At 38.8% G+C, this 14522-nt stretch overlaps 2 protein-coding genes across 3 annotated transcripts in view; one reads left to right on the top strand and one right to left on the bottom strand.

The window, feature by feature from the left end:
* The window catches only part of cunh2orf76 (chromosome unknown C2orf76 homolog), a 6972-nt gene extending 3595 nt beyond the window's left edge, over positions 1–3377 (top strand). For both annotated transcript variants that reach the window (XM_007575262.2, XM_007575261.2), the window contains 3 exons: positions 143–180; positions 2321–2402; positions 3058–3377. In XM_007575262.2, coding sequence (XP_007575324.1) covers positions 143–180; positions 2321–2402; positions 3058–3134 — 197 coding nt within the window. In that variant the 3' untranslated portion in view covers positions 3135–3377. The remainder of the gene's footprint in view (positions 1–142; positions 181–2320; positions 2403–3057) is intronic.
* A 1894-nt stretch (positions 3378–5271) lies between these two features.
* marco (macrophage receptor with collagenous structure) lies at positions 5272–13865 on the bottom strand. The gene is made up of 13 exons (XM_007575260.2): positions 13682–13865; positions 12098–12196; positions 11842–11984; positions 11487–11604; positions 11299–11370; positions 9676–9756; positions 8964–9026; positions 8787–8831; positions 8204–8284; positions 6977–7012; positions 6829–6873; positions 6159–6323; positions 5272–5782 (listed from the first exon to the last, which is right to left on the bottom strand). The coding sequence occupies exons 1-13, from the start codon at positions 13782–13784 to the stop codon at positions 5652–5654; spliced, it is 1182 nt and encodes a 393-aa protein (XP_007575322.2). The 5' UTR covers positions 13785–13865; the 3' UTR covers positions 5272–5651.
* Positions 13866–14522: the final 657 nt, after the last annotated feature.

Below are 14522 nucleotides of genomic sequence, written 5' to 3'. Positions count from 1 at the left end.
AATTGCTATGGCAACATGTAGCATAAAGCCAAGGGGAGCGAGAGAAGAATGAATGGCTTTGAGTTATTTTATCAGCATGATTTTGTTTAGTATGCTGTTAAAACTCAACATATTCTCTAATTCTGTTATTTTGTATTTTCAGACACTATGAAGATTATTCATCAAGCCCATGGTTCAAAGGTATTTGTCTGATGGAAAGTCGCACAATGCAGCATCAATAGGGTTTGTTTCTAAATAAAAACGACTTCTCAGATTAAAGTTTGTAGATAGTGTTGAATTATGTTGCCCTTAACCCTCGTCCCCAGAATCACCAAAAATTCTGAAAAGGCACACCCAAATTAAATCAGCTGATGTTCTTGAGCAATTTGGATTACATGCAAAAGCTTGGTCTCTTTATGAAGAAGACAAGCTAAGTTTTCCATTTTTGCATCGCAGTCAAAAATACTTTAACTGCAAGTAGCTACAAATAGCAGCTAATAGTACAAATTTGTAGCACAAAATAAATTGAAAAAGTTTGCTTCAACCATATTTTTCATTTTTATTTCTTGTAAATGCACATTGAGTACTGAATGTATGGACTGGAAAATACAATAAATCTGTAGAATAAAAGTATTCTGCTCGTGGATTTCAAGATTGATCAAAATAGCACAAAAAGAAATGTAAATTTGGACATGTTTATTTTTGAGGATGTACAGGTGTTGTCCAAGTGTGCCATTTGGAGTCTCCAAATGGCACACTTGGACAACACCTGATATACAAACTTCAAATGACTGTAACTCCTCAGTGCTTCAACATACAGTCATCAATGAGGCTCTAATGAAAGAAAATGACCAGAGGAATCCTCTGGTAGACACATTACTGATAGTGGAAATTACTTATATAAATAAAGTAGCATATCTGGGGGGTAAAGGCGTATCGCGTACAGTCAGACCTCCTCCCGCTTGCAATATGCTGTCCGCCCCCATCCGTCCGCCCTTCCATTCCCCCCAGCACTCAAACGGTATGCTAGCCCCCCCACCATCTGTCCTTTGACCCCCCCTTCTAATGGTACGCTCAGCCCCCCCCCGCACTCTAACGATACACTAGCCCCCTCACCTTCTCTCCTTTACCCCCCATACTCCGGGCTCCTCTCCTTCAACTCCCCCTCCCCTTCTAGCGATATGCTAGCCCCCCCCCCAGCTCTTCCAGCTGCCCATATAAAAAGCCAGAAGAGCTTGATTTTTATATGGGCAGCTTTTACATAATTTCAAATTCATTATCAAAATCACATCTATAACTTATTTAGCTTCTCTGATTTAGCATTCATTTCTATTATTGATACAATAACGTATTAGTTTCTCTTCTTATAATCATAATGTGAGTTAATATAGGTGTTCTTCTGAAAAGAAAATGGGAATCATCCATGATTCTAATTATTTGAAACCAAAGTTACAGTTGTTCATTCTTACAAGAGAAAATATTAATATAAGTATTCTGCATTGGGTTTTATTCAAATACTCAATTTGTTTAGACTTCATTCTTTAAAACTTTCATGCATTGAAATAAGGAATAGTCTCAACTATTTTAAGAAATCTTCCAGCTGGAAACTTACTTCCTCTTTTTTCAGGAAGCCTGCTGTTCCTGTTTCATGACTTGGCAACACTCTCTCTGCCTGACTGATTTCTTATGGTTAAATACAAAAAGAAATGGAATTAAAGCAAAGTTTGCATGAGACACAACAACAAAAACAACAACCTGATTTTATTGAAGTTTGAGTCTACTGTTGGGTCTAGGTGTTACTGTAGTGATTAAATTTAAAATTAAATTCATGTATTGTTACTGCTAAGCTAAAATCTCTAGCATGGGGAAATGGGATTATCTCAGGTTTTCTTGATGAGTACTTCATAGATACTCTGTGAAGTACTCTATAAATGTGTACTTCAAAGAGTACACACTGTGTGCTCTATGAAGTACATAGTGTGTACTCTATGAAGTACATAGTGTGTGCTTCATAGAGTACACACTTCATAAGTGCACAGAGGATTACAAACCTTCAAAACTGTGAGAATTGGGGCAGTACGCCTCTGTAATTTTACTAAAATGTTAGTAAAAAGTTCAGCTACAACAAGGAATCGATTTTAAATGTTCTAGCTTTCCAAAGTCATTGCAGGAGATACTTGGCTGTTCAAATGTTTGTAACTTGGTGACTTCAGAGTAAAATTTGATAGTATTTACACATGTATTCCAGAGCTGAGAATGTCACTGGTGTGTGTGTCTACTCTCTGATATTTATTGTAAAGTAATACTAATAAAATGTACGCATTTGGTTCTATTGTTTCAGACAAATGAGCTGGTAATGAGTTTGGATGATGATGAAAAGTTAATTTTACAAGATGACCAAACCCTCAGAGCTGCTGGAGTTGGTAAGAACTTTTAATTTCTATCCCTTTTGAATTCTCAGTGGTATGTTTTACCCTCAACACCAAGTGAAATGCAGTGTTGTAGTTTTGTTCATTCATTTTAATTTATTTGAAAATTGTGGAGGAGAAATGCACTGTTAAGAAGTTTATAATGCATAAATGTGGAAAACATCAACGTTAGGTTAGAAGTTTGTCACATTTTTATAGCCAAATTTGAAGCCAACTGTTGCATATATAATTTTAGTCTCCTTTTTTCTCTAGAGGTCAGTTTAGGCTGCTGGTCATAAAGTTAGGATATCTCGAAAACATTGATTTAAATCAGTAATTCCATTCAAAATGTGAAGCTTGTATATTGTATTCATTCATTACATACAGACTGATATATTTCAGATGTTTATTTCTTTTAGTGTTGGTGATTTATTATTGACAACTAAAAAAACTCCAAACCCAAATGCTTAAATCCTCATTAACGTGTATGCAGCTTGATTGATCATTCAGGGGGAAAAGAAAGTAATTCCTAACAGATGGGTGGTAAGACAACAAATGACACTGAGCTCTTTAATAATTGTACAGTCGTGTAATTTTGTATGGCAATAATAATAATTACCAGAACAAGCAGGTCAGTTTAATCTAAATATTTGACTATTTTTCTCTCCAGCTAATGAAACAGAAGTGGGATTCTTCAGAAAAGAAGATTATGTTTTCTATAAAGCAAACCCCAAATCAAAATGGTGAGCAAACAGTGGAGGTTTTCAGCTTGGTTCTTCCTGGAACCACAGCCAGAATAACAACAACCAGGACTTTCCATTGTGATGTAAAAATGTGGGTGTTTTTTTTTTTTAGTTGATTTTAGTTGAAGGTATGACACTGACCTGTTATGTCCCTTTATTAATATGTCTCTGATGCATGTTACCATTGAAATGTATGTTGTGATTAATTTTAAAAATATGTTAATAAACTTTGAATAACTGTTTTTCATTACTGTGTAACAGTACTAACACAATAAATGTAAAGGTAATTTTATTTCTATAGCACATTTTCAGCAACAGGGCAACACAAAGTGCTTTACAGGAATTAAAAGGAAATGCAAACAAAATAAATCAAAGGAAAGAAGAAAAAAGAATCACATGTTGATCTAAAGTATGTAAACTTGGTGCTTCAGGGTTGCTAAGTCCTCTGGTCTAATTCCTTTTCTGGGTCGGAGGAATAGGAGTCTAAAACGTCGCTGCTCAGGTGGTTTTTCTGGATTCTAAGTTTGTTCTAATCCCTGATCTTTGATGCTAAATAAGTAAGTATCCTCTGGACGTCTGGGTTGCTAGATAAGTATAAGTAAGTATTCTCTGGACTTTCTAAGTATGCTCTACATTTGTAAAATGTACTATTATTATTAGTTTCTAAGTAGTAACAAAAACTAAATGTTCCTTTTCTGGAAGAATAATTTTTTTTCTGGATTCTAAGTTCATTCTAATTGGAGCTGCTGACTGACTCGTCTGTTGTTAAGTGGTAAAATGGGAGGTGGTCTGGGAGTGGTAACATTTACTTTTTACTGATAAAAACAATTTAAAAACATGTCATTAATTTTCACAAGGCCCCATTTTTTTTCTTCTTCTATTTCTATGAAGAAAAAAACAAAACTATTTTGTGGAGGGCCCCCTGTCAGTCAGGGGCCCTTGGAATTGTCCGATTTTTTTCCCCCTCTTTACGGCGCCCCCGCTCACATCCAACTTGCGTCTCTGTCCACACCAACAGTCTGTTTGTTAGTTCGGCCAAGTCCGTTACAAATCTGTCGATAATCCAGGAATCCACAAGCTCCAAACAGCAGAAATCCTGTTATGAATAAATCCAGAGTGAATCCCGCCGGGTGTGTCCCTGCAGGACAGGAGGGCTCTCCTGTGCCCAGACTTCTCGTAGAGAAAATGTGATCAATTGCACTGAGAGATCGATCGGTTGACCAGATCCATAATTTGTAGATTTGGATGATGTGCAAAGAAAGGCTCTAAAAATATAGAAAAAAAAAACGGGACACAAACGGAGCAGGGAGGGAGCAGAGGAAAAAAGCGTCCACCTTCATCGAGAGAAAAAACAACAATGTACTACAATGCAGTTTGACTGCTAAGTTATTATATGATGGTGTTGAACATGAAAATGTGTTTATTGGATTTAAGATCTATTGGCATCTTCCTTGAGGTTCTGCTATATTGTGGCACCACCCTCTAGTGCTGTTGACAGCCATTGTTTTTGGATGGATGGTGAGATTGATCTGCCACTGTTTAATTATTTTACCACTGCAATAATTGTACAAGACTGAAACAAGTCGGTCCATCATACAGAGTCCAAGTCAAGGACACTGGATTCCAAATCAATCCTAATACATTCATCAGATTGATAACATGATCCTCACGGTGCTGCCTGCTTTGTCCAGATCAGTGGGTTTGTTGAAGCTGGTGTATGGCGGCGACTTCAACTCCATGGCGAAAAGCAAACTGCAGGGTTCCTGATATGTGCTTGTCTGCTTATTGAGGTGGACCAACAGTGACTTTCTTGCTATATTCAGCCTCATTTCAGACAAAAAAATTGGTATCGGCCAAAATCAAAATCAGCAGGCCAGGCTTTGTAAAGATCGGTAACCAGGGATCGGCCAGAAAACTGCAGCCCAACACACATATTCATGAGATTCTTTGATTAAATGTCAAAGAATTTAATTTCATCAATTAAATTATTTGAATTTAATTGACTAAATTAAATTCAGGGCAGATTATGTGCCTTCAAACAATTTTAATTGGAGAAGTTTCAAATAACTTATAAGTTAAAAATACTGTTTGTTTTGGATGCATAAGTTATCAGCAGCAAACAACATATCACCAACTACAGCTTAGAGTAACTCATCGATTTATTCATGCAGCAGCCATGCAGCCTGACGTAAAAACATTTTGCTAGACAATATCAAGCATTGAGAAGTTTTAATTATTGTCAAACATTATCAAACATGTTTCGAAGGCAAAAAAAAGCATCATCTGTGTAATGTTCAATGCGAAATACACCCACGGTCGTTAGATGTTAAGTTAAGGGGCAGATTGTTCATGCATAATGTGGGACCTACTCCGAGAAGATGGTGTCTCTAAAGTTATGGTCCAATAGTGAATAACTCGAGCGATATGACTGGAAAGAAAAACATGAAATAATGTGATACATTTCAGTCTAACATAACGACTACAAAGTTAACTTTTGCACAGTTTAACCTCTCTTGTGCCTCTATGCACAGAGAACTCCCACATCCTCATCATGATTACAGTTGTGAACACCAACTTCACTGTGTGGACAGTCAAAGATGTCCGACTCTGCTCCTGTGCAATGCAGCTCATCCAACCAGATCTTACCGGCACCTAAAAGCAGACATGCATGAATGAGACACTTCTTTAAAGAAATATTTATTTAAGTATCTGACTAGTCATAGGATGGTATTTTGTTCCTTCTCTTCTATTTTATGTTCTACTTATGGCACAATTTATTTTGAGTTGAACTGTGTTATCGCGGAAAATATCAGGAGATTCCCAAAAGGTATTAATAAAACATTTGGGACGAAGGCCTGAAGAGGCCTTCTGACCACCAGCAGGTAAGGCAGGTGAAGTGTCTTGCACAAGGACGAACCAGCAACCCACCGGTTACAGGATAAAGCCCCACCTCCTCACCCACTGCTGCCCCCCCCATGCGGCCCCCAAAAATGGAGGATTAAGATCCTCTACTGAAAAAACGGCTCACCTGGGGAAGCAGTGAAGGTGGTAACGGCGGTCTGGAAGCCTAGCATCTTACAGATCACTCTCCCATCTAAAGGTCCAAAGCTGTCATCACAAATGGTGCCCCAGACGTTATTGTGCATGACTTCCACTCGTCCTCTGTTTTGTCCAGGCACCAGACGCACTTTGACTGGGGAGGCACAAAGTTTAAGATTTAAAGTTGTTATTTGGATGTGAATTAACACTAATAGAAATGACTAACTGTACAAACCACACATCCTGGCCAGCGTCAGATAAAGAATCATTGTAATGCCTGAAATCTGGTAGGCCATATTTAACATATGTTGGAGGAATGGAAAGATGTATAAAAAGATAAACCTGAACCAAATGACAGAGTGCAGGGTAACAGCAAGACAACCATTTAGCATGTTCACCAGTATAAAACGGTTGTATGCAGAAAAAATCCTGCATCAAGCGGTGATTTATTAACGCCCACACAGACTGCAGGACTAATCTGAGCCACACGCTCCCACACTTTTACTAATTACCACTTTCTCCTACTCTCCAAAATAGCAACTGCGATTTTCGTACCCCATTAATTTGGTTTAGTTGATATTTACATCAAACACACCCAACAGATCAAACGTCTTTTTGTTTTTCACAGCTGCTGTGTTTGAGCTGTGTTCTCTGCTTACTCTGCTTTCCCGACTCGCCCTTTGCTCCTTGCGGCCCAGGTGGACCTGTGGGTTTGAGGGAATGGAGGAGAAAGTGTTACGTCTAATTCAGCTCATTAAATATTTGGTAAAAGTTCACAACAAAATGAATCTTGGGGTATGCACATACCCTCAGTCCCATTAAATCCAGCAGGTCCTCTTGGACCTGGTAAAACAATACAAAGCACAAACAATACATTGAAACAAAAGCTGTTGGGATTTTTTTTAAAACATCTTTTCAAACATTGTAAAGAAAAAAAAAAGAGGCATAACCATTTTTGTCTGTCATTCAGTCAGGCTAAACCTTTTATAATACTGAATTAAATTTAGAGCTAATTCTTGTTCCTGCTGACATGACAATAGAGAATATGATGAAAATGACTGGATCACATCAGGTTTGGTTTATACTTGGGGGACAATTTCTGGATGCTTGACGGCGCCATGCTCAATGTTTATCTGTTAAAGGATATGCAAAGAAACCGCCTGGGAATGTCCAGCTGTCCTACCAATCAGGAAGAAGACCGCTGCAGCGTCCAGGAGGTTTGGTCTTAATGCGACTGATTCCAAAAGCAAAATAAAAAAGCAAGATTACAGTGTTCAAATGTAATCTTGGGTTAACAGCTTATGTGCTGATAAAATGCCCTTTGTTCTGGTGAAATTAAAGTGAAGATGGACGGTGGCTGCTGTTGTATTCAGAGGAAAAAAGGGGGGAAGCTTGTGAGTGTTAAAACGCTGTCACAAAGGAGTGGCAGCATCATGAGCCGGTGCTTTGCTGCAGGAGGAACCGTTGCAGTTTGCAAAATACAGTAGGTTGTATTATGAGGAAGTGGTCTCTGTTCCCACGGTGGGTCATCGAGCTCACTGCCTCGAGCTTGATGCCAGCGCCAAAAAGGCTGGCAATTATTGGCACAAAGTTCTTTGGGTTAGAGAGGACCAGCCACCGTTTATTTCCCTCGGCTCCACAGTTTGTGGCTGCAGGCCCCACATGGTCTGTGGTGAAAGGGAATTTTCTTCTTTTCGTCTTCTCACACCAGGATGGAATGCAAAGAAAGAAAACGTCTTTCTCTGTTGTGCAGATGGAACAAAAAAGCAGACGCGACATTTTCTCTCTCTCCCATTATTGTCGCAGTTAGCAAATATATATAAATGCAGTCGTCCTAACCGACCGAAAATATGGTAAGGAATAAAATGGTTGAGTCATTTTACGCGTGACTGTATAGTCTGTATAACTGTAAGCAGACTGTATACATGCACTTGTTTTCTGTCACTTCTAAATCCTGTCAGATAAATGAACTAAAAACTATGACTTAAATGCATTTATAAACTATATGTTGTGTAATGTGAGCCACCAGATGACCTGGGGGTCCCTGAGGACCAGTGCTTCCAGGGTCTCCTTTCTGTCCTTTTAATCCAGGCGAACCAGGGAATCCAGGCTCCCCTGCAGAAATCAAGAACAAATTGCATTGTGTGAAATACACACACCTTTACAGACATTCTGTTGGAGGGCACAGACACAACACCTCAGTGCATTTGTGGCAATATCAGGTGAATTTACTCATGCCTCACTCTCCTCAACACTGCCAACAATTCACCGGTTTGTCAGATTTTGGATTTGCTTTATGCTAATGTGAAGGATGCAAATGTCTCCAAACCAAGACCTCTGACTATGAGCCCCTTGTTAAAGGGCTACCTGTTAGGAAGATGGCTGTTAGGAGGTGGTTGCAGGCAGACATTAACACAGTGGTGCCCAAAGTGGGTCCTCGAGGGCCGGCACCCCGCATGTTTTAGGTGGATCCAATGATGGCTCATTAGAGGCCTAAGAAGAAAACTGACTTGCTGAAAAGGTTGATGCTACCAGCAGGGAGAGAACTAAAACATGCAGGGCGCCGGCCCTCCAGGACCCTCTTTGGACATCACTGCATTAACACAATTTTGGATACCTTTCTGTCCAGACACCCCAGAGTCTCCTTTCTCTCCACGAGGGCCTGTAGTCATAAAAACAGATAACACAAGTCAAAAACTGTAAGGAAATTGTCTAATGCTAAACCAGAGGGACAACAATTTATGAAAGAAACAAACAATAAAACTTTCAGCCAAGGTCAGTGTGTCTTCATTACCTGGGGCTCCTGGGTCCCCCTTGTTGCCTGGTGCTCCTGGATTCCCAGCTGAACCTGTGGGACCTACAGTGGCACACACACACACACACACACACACACACACACACACACACACACGCAAAAACACACAGCTGTTTTTTTTTTGTTCGACTAATATGCCATCTGTGAAAATATGTTCTATCTTCCCTTTAAATAGCAGCATGTCAGCAATATTACTGATGAGCATCACAGATTAAAGGGGGAAGAGACACTCTAATATTTCATAACAGCAATCTGCTGACACATTTTCTATTCAGGAGTTAAGGGAGTTCACATTCAGTCCCTATTAAGGATGTAAAGCCAGAAATAAGTTTATTTTACAACTTTGGTTCACCAAACTTCACTTTCAGTTCCATTTTCCTTATGACAGACAGTAAGGATAAACAGGACAGTCTAATTTGCCCTTAGCCGTGAGCATTTTAAGTAGCTAGTAAACTATCCACTGTCTCCCCACATGGCCCTGTGACGGAGTGGGTCCTGCTTTTTACCCACTGACCTCTAGACATAAATCCCAGCGGACTGAGACTCTGTGAATCATTACGCAGATATAGAAAAGTATCAAAGAGAAGATGGCTCTGTGTGTCAGCCATAACGTAGATTATGCAAATTTAAATTTCAGTTTGCAAATTTCTTCATACATACATTATTAGTGTAACTGAAAACTAAAACTCACCAACTTCACCAGCAGCCCCTGGTTCTCCTTTGAGTCCTGTTTCACCCTTTGGACCTGAAGGGCCTCGGACCCCACTGTCACCTGTCAAACAGAAGAGCTACATGCAACACTTTTCTTTTCTCTGGTGTCCAACACATCACACCAAATGAAACGTGAACAAGGAATAAGCAGAACAAACACCAGATTTGTCAAATTTAACCAACAAATAACTGAGACTTGGAAACATCTGGATCTCACGATGGGACAGTGATCATGAACACCAATCCATCATGATTCCTGGGTTTGGACCAGATGCAGTGGGCTAACACATAATATGAACTCTATTAAGGATTTATGGAAAGGGGACTCTGTGGTTTTGATACTTGCACAGATAAATAGATTAATTCAATTTAATTTCAATTCAGTTTACTTATATAGTGGTAATTCACAACGAATCTCAAGGCACTTTACAAAAGAATGCTAAATGTTATGTTAAAGCACTTCATGCTCCTTTCTGCTCACAATCTGGATGGAGATGCTGATTTTATTTTCCAGCAGGGCTTGGTAGCTGCCAAACATATCAAAAGCTGGTTAAATGACCAGCTTCTGCAACCGAGGATCAGACAGCTAGGGCCCCCTCCGTCGGCTTCCACCCATCCCACTATACACCCGACCCTTTTGGCCCCTCCCACAGGTGGTGAACCCATGGGAAGGGGGGCCAATGTCACCTCACATGTTCTACATTTGTGTTAAAACATCTGTCTTTAATAGGTCTAAGGGGATATTACAATTTTCTGAGACATTGACTTTTGGTTTTCTTAACTGGTAAGCCGTAGTCATAAACAATGCAAAACATAAAAACTTCAGATGTTTTGCTCCATGAGTAATAAATGTCAATAAAAAACCCATTTCATTTTCTGAGGTGAATGGCAAGCACATATTGCAGTTTTACACAATGTTGTAATTTTTTTTAGTTCCTGTCCATATCCACAACCAAATGAGCCTTTTAGATGAAACATCATCAAGAAACAAGAAAGAAGTTCAGTTGACGTTGTTTAAGCACTTAGGATGAAAACATGGATTCATTTTTTAATAAAGGGAAAAATAATATTTTAGCAGAAGGCAACCTGTGAAACATACCGACCTGGAGTCTGTCCAGGAGAGCAAATCTCCATGTCCACATTTTATGTGAAATCAAATCAAGGGCAGAGCAACTATAACAAATAAACTTTTAAAATCAGCTCTTATTAGTCATGTAACAAGACAAACTCTCTCCTCAGTTGTTGCGTCCTTGGCACACCAGCAGTGCTCAGGTTTGGATAAGGCTGGAGCGATCGCATGTTTTAACTCATCATAATTCACACATCAGCTGTAGGAAGTCATGTGATGTGAGACTAACTGTAATTACTCTGTTCAATGGATCCCTCTAGTTGTCCAAGGACCAAATAAAACCACATATCAATCACTGTTGCAGTGTAAAACCCCTTTCAATGTGTTTTTCTTTTATTTTGTTAACATGCCAAAAACCAAATGTGGGCAGTAAGAGTGTGGCCAAACAGGACACTTGTTTTGAGAGATGCACTCAAAAATCTGAATGTGATATTTCACATTCATGTCAGTAACGTCCGGTTAAGATGGACTCACCCTTTGGGCCTTTCTCTCCTTTCGGACCTGGTCGTCCGGGTATTCCGGGTATCCCGTTTACACCTGGTGGGCCTAAAGCCACAAAATAAGTTTATTCAAGCGATTATATTCGACTTCAGCTCGGTTTCTCAACACAAATGTTACTGAATTTTAAACACATTTGCTCAACCATGCATGCATATATGTACCTGTTATGATTTTAATGTTTGTCAGTTTGTTTTCCAGGTTGTGGTTGCTGGTATTGAGCAAGTTCAGGTCGGCCCGTAATCTTTGCAGCTGGCCTTCCTCACCACACAGGCTCTTGACCTGTTACCATGGTAACCAAAAGATGATGAGTTTACATGTAAATATTAAATAACATGTTACATATAGCCTAATTAAAATACATACTTATTGGAAGACACATTTATATTTTTAGTTTTTGAAATGATTGTTTTTTTTGTTGTTTTTTTTTTGTTTTTTTTTTTACTCAAGTCCGCACCGCTGAAAACAAAACTCAGAACTGGCTGTGTTGATCTGTGAAATATACAAATGTATCTGAACCTGATTTTGCAAAATCCATAAGTGGCTCTTCAGGCTCTTGGCTTCTTGGCTGTTGTTATGGATGAGAAGGTTGAGGTCGTTGTCGCTGAGGGCGTCATGATGAGGCGATGCCCTCTGTGATGGAGGGCTCTCTTCCAGCACAACTAGGGCCAGAAATAATTATTAGTTTAAATCATCTAGGGATTTTAGGACTAACATAAGTTACACCATGTTTATGGGTTTTTTTTAAATTGTTGCATCTGAATTTTGACTGTACCTTTATAAATGAGAAAGGCATCAAGCGCTGTCTGTAAGATGACCAAGATGATTATCACAGTAAAACTCCACTGTCTTCTGGAGGGGGCTGGTTTCAGATCTGAAACACAAAGAAAAAATGCACATTGACAGACGCTGACCTCTGTGGAGCAGGAGAGAGTCGCCGCTTTGTTCGCTGTAGGAAGACTTTTACAGCGCAGATCGTCAAATAGAAAGAAATCCTCCCAGTTTTAAAGGAAGGTATATTTTGGGCGTGCCACTTAATTACCAGACAAGTTTATGCAGCTGAAATGTTGAGCTACATTATTATAGCCATTTACAAATGCAGAGGAGCAGTTTCTGCCTCTAGCAATATCAATAAACTGACCGTATTAACTGGGAGAAGGTCAACATGCCTTGAGCTGATGCTGAAACCAAGCAGGTATGAACTGAAGAAGGACTCAGGCAAGCAGCAAAATTATTATCCCTTTTTTTTTTTGCTAAATTAAGACATTCACTGCTCTTTTTACACTGTTCCGTTTTAAAGATTTAAATCTTTTCATTAAACTATGTGATTTAGGTAAGTAGTCCTTGTTGTGCATTCAGGATGACAAAGTTCTCCACATAAAGAGCAATTAATAAACATTTTTGCTGAAGTTTAGATGTTGTGTAGTGTGATGGCGAGGTGCTGATGATGGTTTTTATTGTACTTTTTGAACGTGTAACCCCACAAAATCAATTAATTGAAAATAGTAAAATAGATAAAAATATAAAGAAACATTTCCTGCTTTCAGCTGTTCATATGAATGTTGCCATTTGTTTTCTATTGGATTTAAGAGGAAAATTTTGGTAACACTTTATTTGAAGGGGGTGAATAAGACTGACATGACACTGTCATAAACATGTCATAACACCTGTCATGTTCATGAATAAGCCTTCATGAATATTTATGACTGTTGTCATAAAGCGTCATTCAGTTAATTATGACACTTTTAATACAAAGTTGACATTATTCAAAATGTCTTTGCTATGACAACTTGACATTAACCAAGAAATCATTACTGATATATTTTTGTTATAAAAGTATTACTGATTGCACTTTAAAAATGAGGTAACTTTATGTTATTAAAGGTAAAGTTTAAACAGTAATGATTTCTTGGTTAATGTCAAGTTGTCATAAAGACATTTTGAATAATGTCAACTTTGTATTAAAAGTGTCATAATTTACTGAATGACGCTTTATGACAACAGTCATAAATATTCATGAAGGCTTATTCATGTTTATGACAGTGTCATGTCAGTCTTATTCACCCCCCTTCAAATATTTTTAACAAGCTGCACAAGTTTGTATTGTATGTGAAACTAAATCTAGTTACACTCATATTTGGCTCTTTGGAAATCTGCAAATTTCCTGTCATAACTACAGTCAAAGCAAACATTTTGGTAAAATAAAACTCTGGTCAGAATAAAACGACAGCCTTTAGTTGCGTCCACTGCATGTAAATGTCCAAGGTTAGCTAACACGAGTAGTTTTTTTTGTGTGTAATTTCCCAATATCTACAATTTCTCCATTAATCTGTTGTGAGAGGTTCTCACTGGGGCTCACCATCGTGCTGGAAGCTGTAGCGCTCGGTCTTGCTCAGCGACATGTCGAACAGTGGATTATAGTGTGTGACCTGGTCCATCGTCTCGTCCACTGCTGTCTCCATTCTCACTGCTGTTTGATGTCTGCCGACCTCTTGCTTAAGTAGTTCGTGATGTTGGGAAAAGAACTTCTCTCGGGATTGCAACATAACACTCATGAAACTGCAGAGATGAGCACAAAAAGGGGAAGCGGAAAAACTTTGATTTCGACTCTGTGTGTTGGAGGGCTGTGGTATTGTGGGGCAGCATTGGGCATTATAGGTACAGGGTGTTATTACAACTGTAATAACACCCTGTACCTGCAATACAGTGATAGAAAAAAGCCCAACTCTTCTTTTCTGAGAATGTTGTATTAAATACTTTTAATTCTATTTAAAATGCTGTGTTTTTTATTTCCTCCATCAACTCATTGGTATCTGTCTTGACTTTTCTTTTTTTTTTATGAATCAGGGAATAAAATGCTGATGGTCCAATTAGATTTTTTCAAAAGTACAAAATGTCCAAGCATGACTTGTTTTCTTTTGAATCAGAATGCAGAAGTTGCAAGGTGTGGCACAACGCCGTACATCTTCCAAAGTGTTGTGCTTTGGGAGTATTTTGAAGGCGAATATCAGGAAGATTTCAGAACCTCCACTAATCAGCAAATGGAAAAAAAAATGATCTGGAAAATTTATAGCGTGGAACAAATTCCATTTTCTCTGTCATACACCATCAAGAAAGGGGAAGAATACCAGTGATATCCTGTAATAACCTCTGACCCTCTGACCAACAAGAAACTTAGGCCCCGTTTACACGACAAAGAT

This window comes from Poecilia formosa, unplaced genomic scaffold, assembly GCF_000485575.1.
Source record: "Poecilia formosa unplaced genomic scaffold, Poecilia_formosa-5.1.2 Scaffold374, whole genome shotgun sequence".
In the NCBI taxonomy this organism is placed as follows: Eukaryota; Metazoa; Chordata; class Actinopteri; order Cyprinodontiformes; family Poeciliidae; genus Poecilia; species Poecilia formosa.
Note: the sequence above shows the minus strand (reverse complement) of the source record. Positions and strands in the feature narration are given on the sequence as shown.

Bases quoted from the DNA above. Each gene is read 5' to 3' on its own strand.
- marco (XM_007575260.2), bottom strand. From the start codon at position 13,784: ATGGAGACAGCAGTGGACGAGACGATGGACCAGGTCACACACTATAAT. The intron at 8,285-8,786 runs GTATCCAAAATT...TGATTTCTGCAG, and splicing joins TGGGGTGTCTGGACAGAAAG to GGGAGCCTGGATTCCCTGGT. The intron at 6,324-6,828 runs GTAAGCAGAGAA...GTGCCTCCCCAG, and splicing joins GGGCGAGTCGGGAAAGCAGA to TCAAAGTGCGTCTGGTGCCT.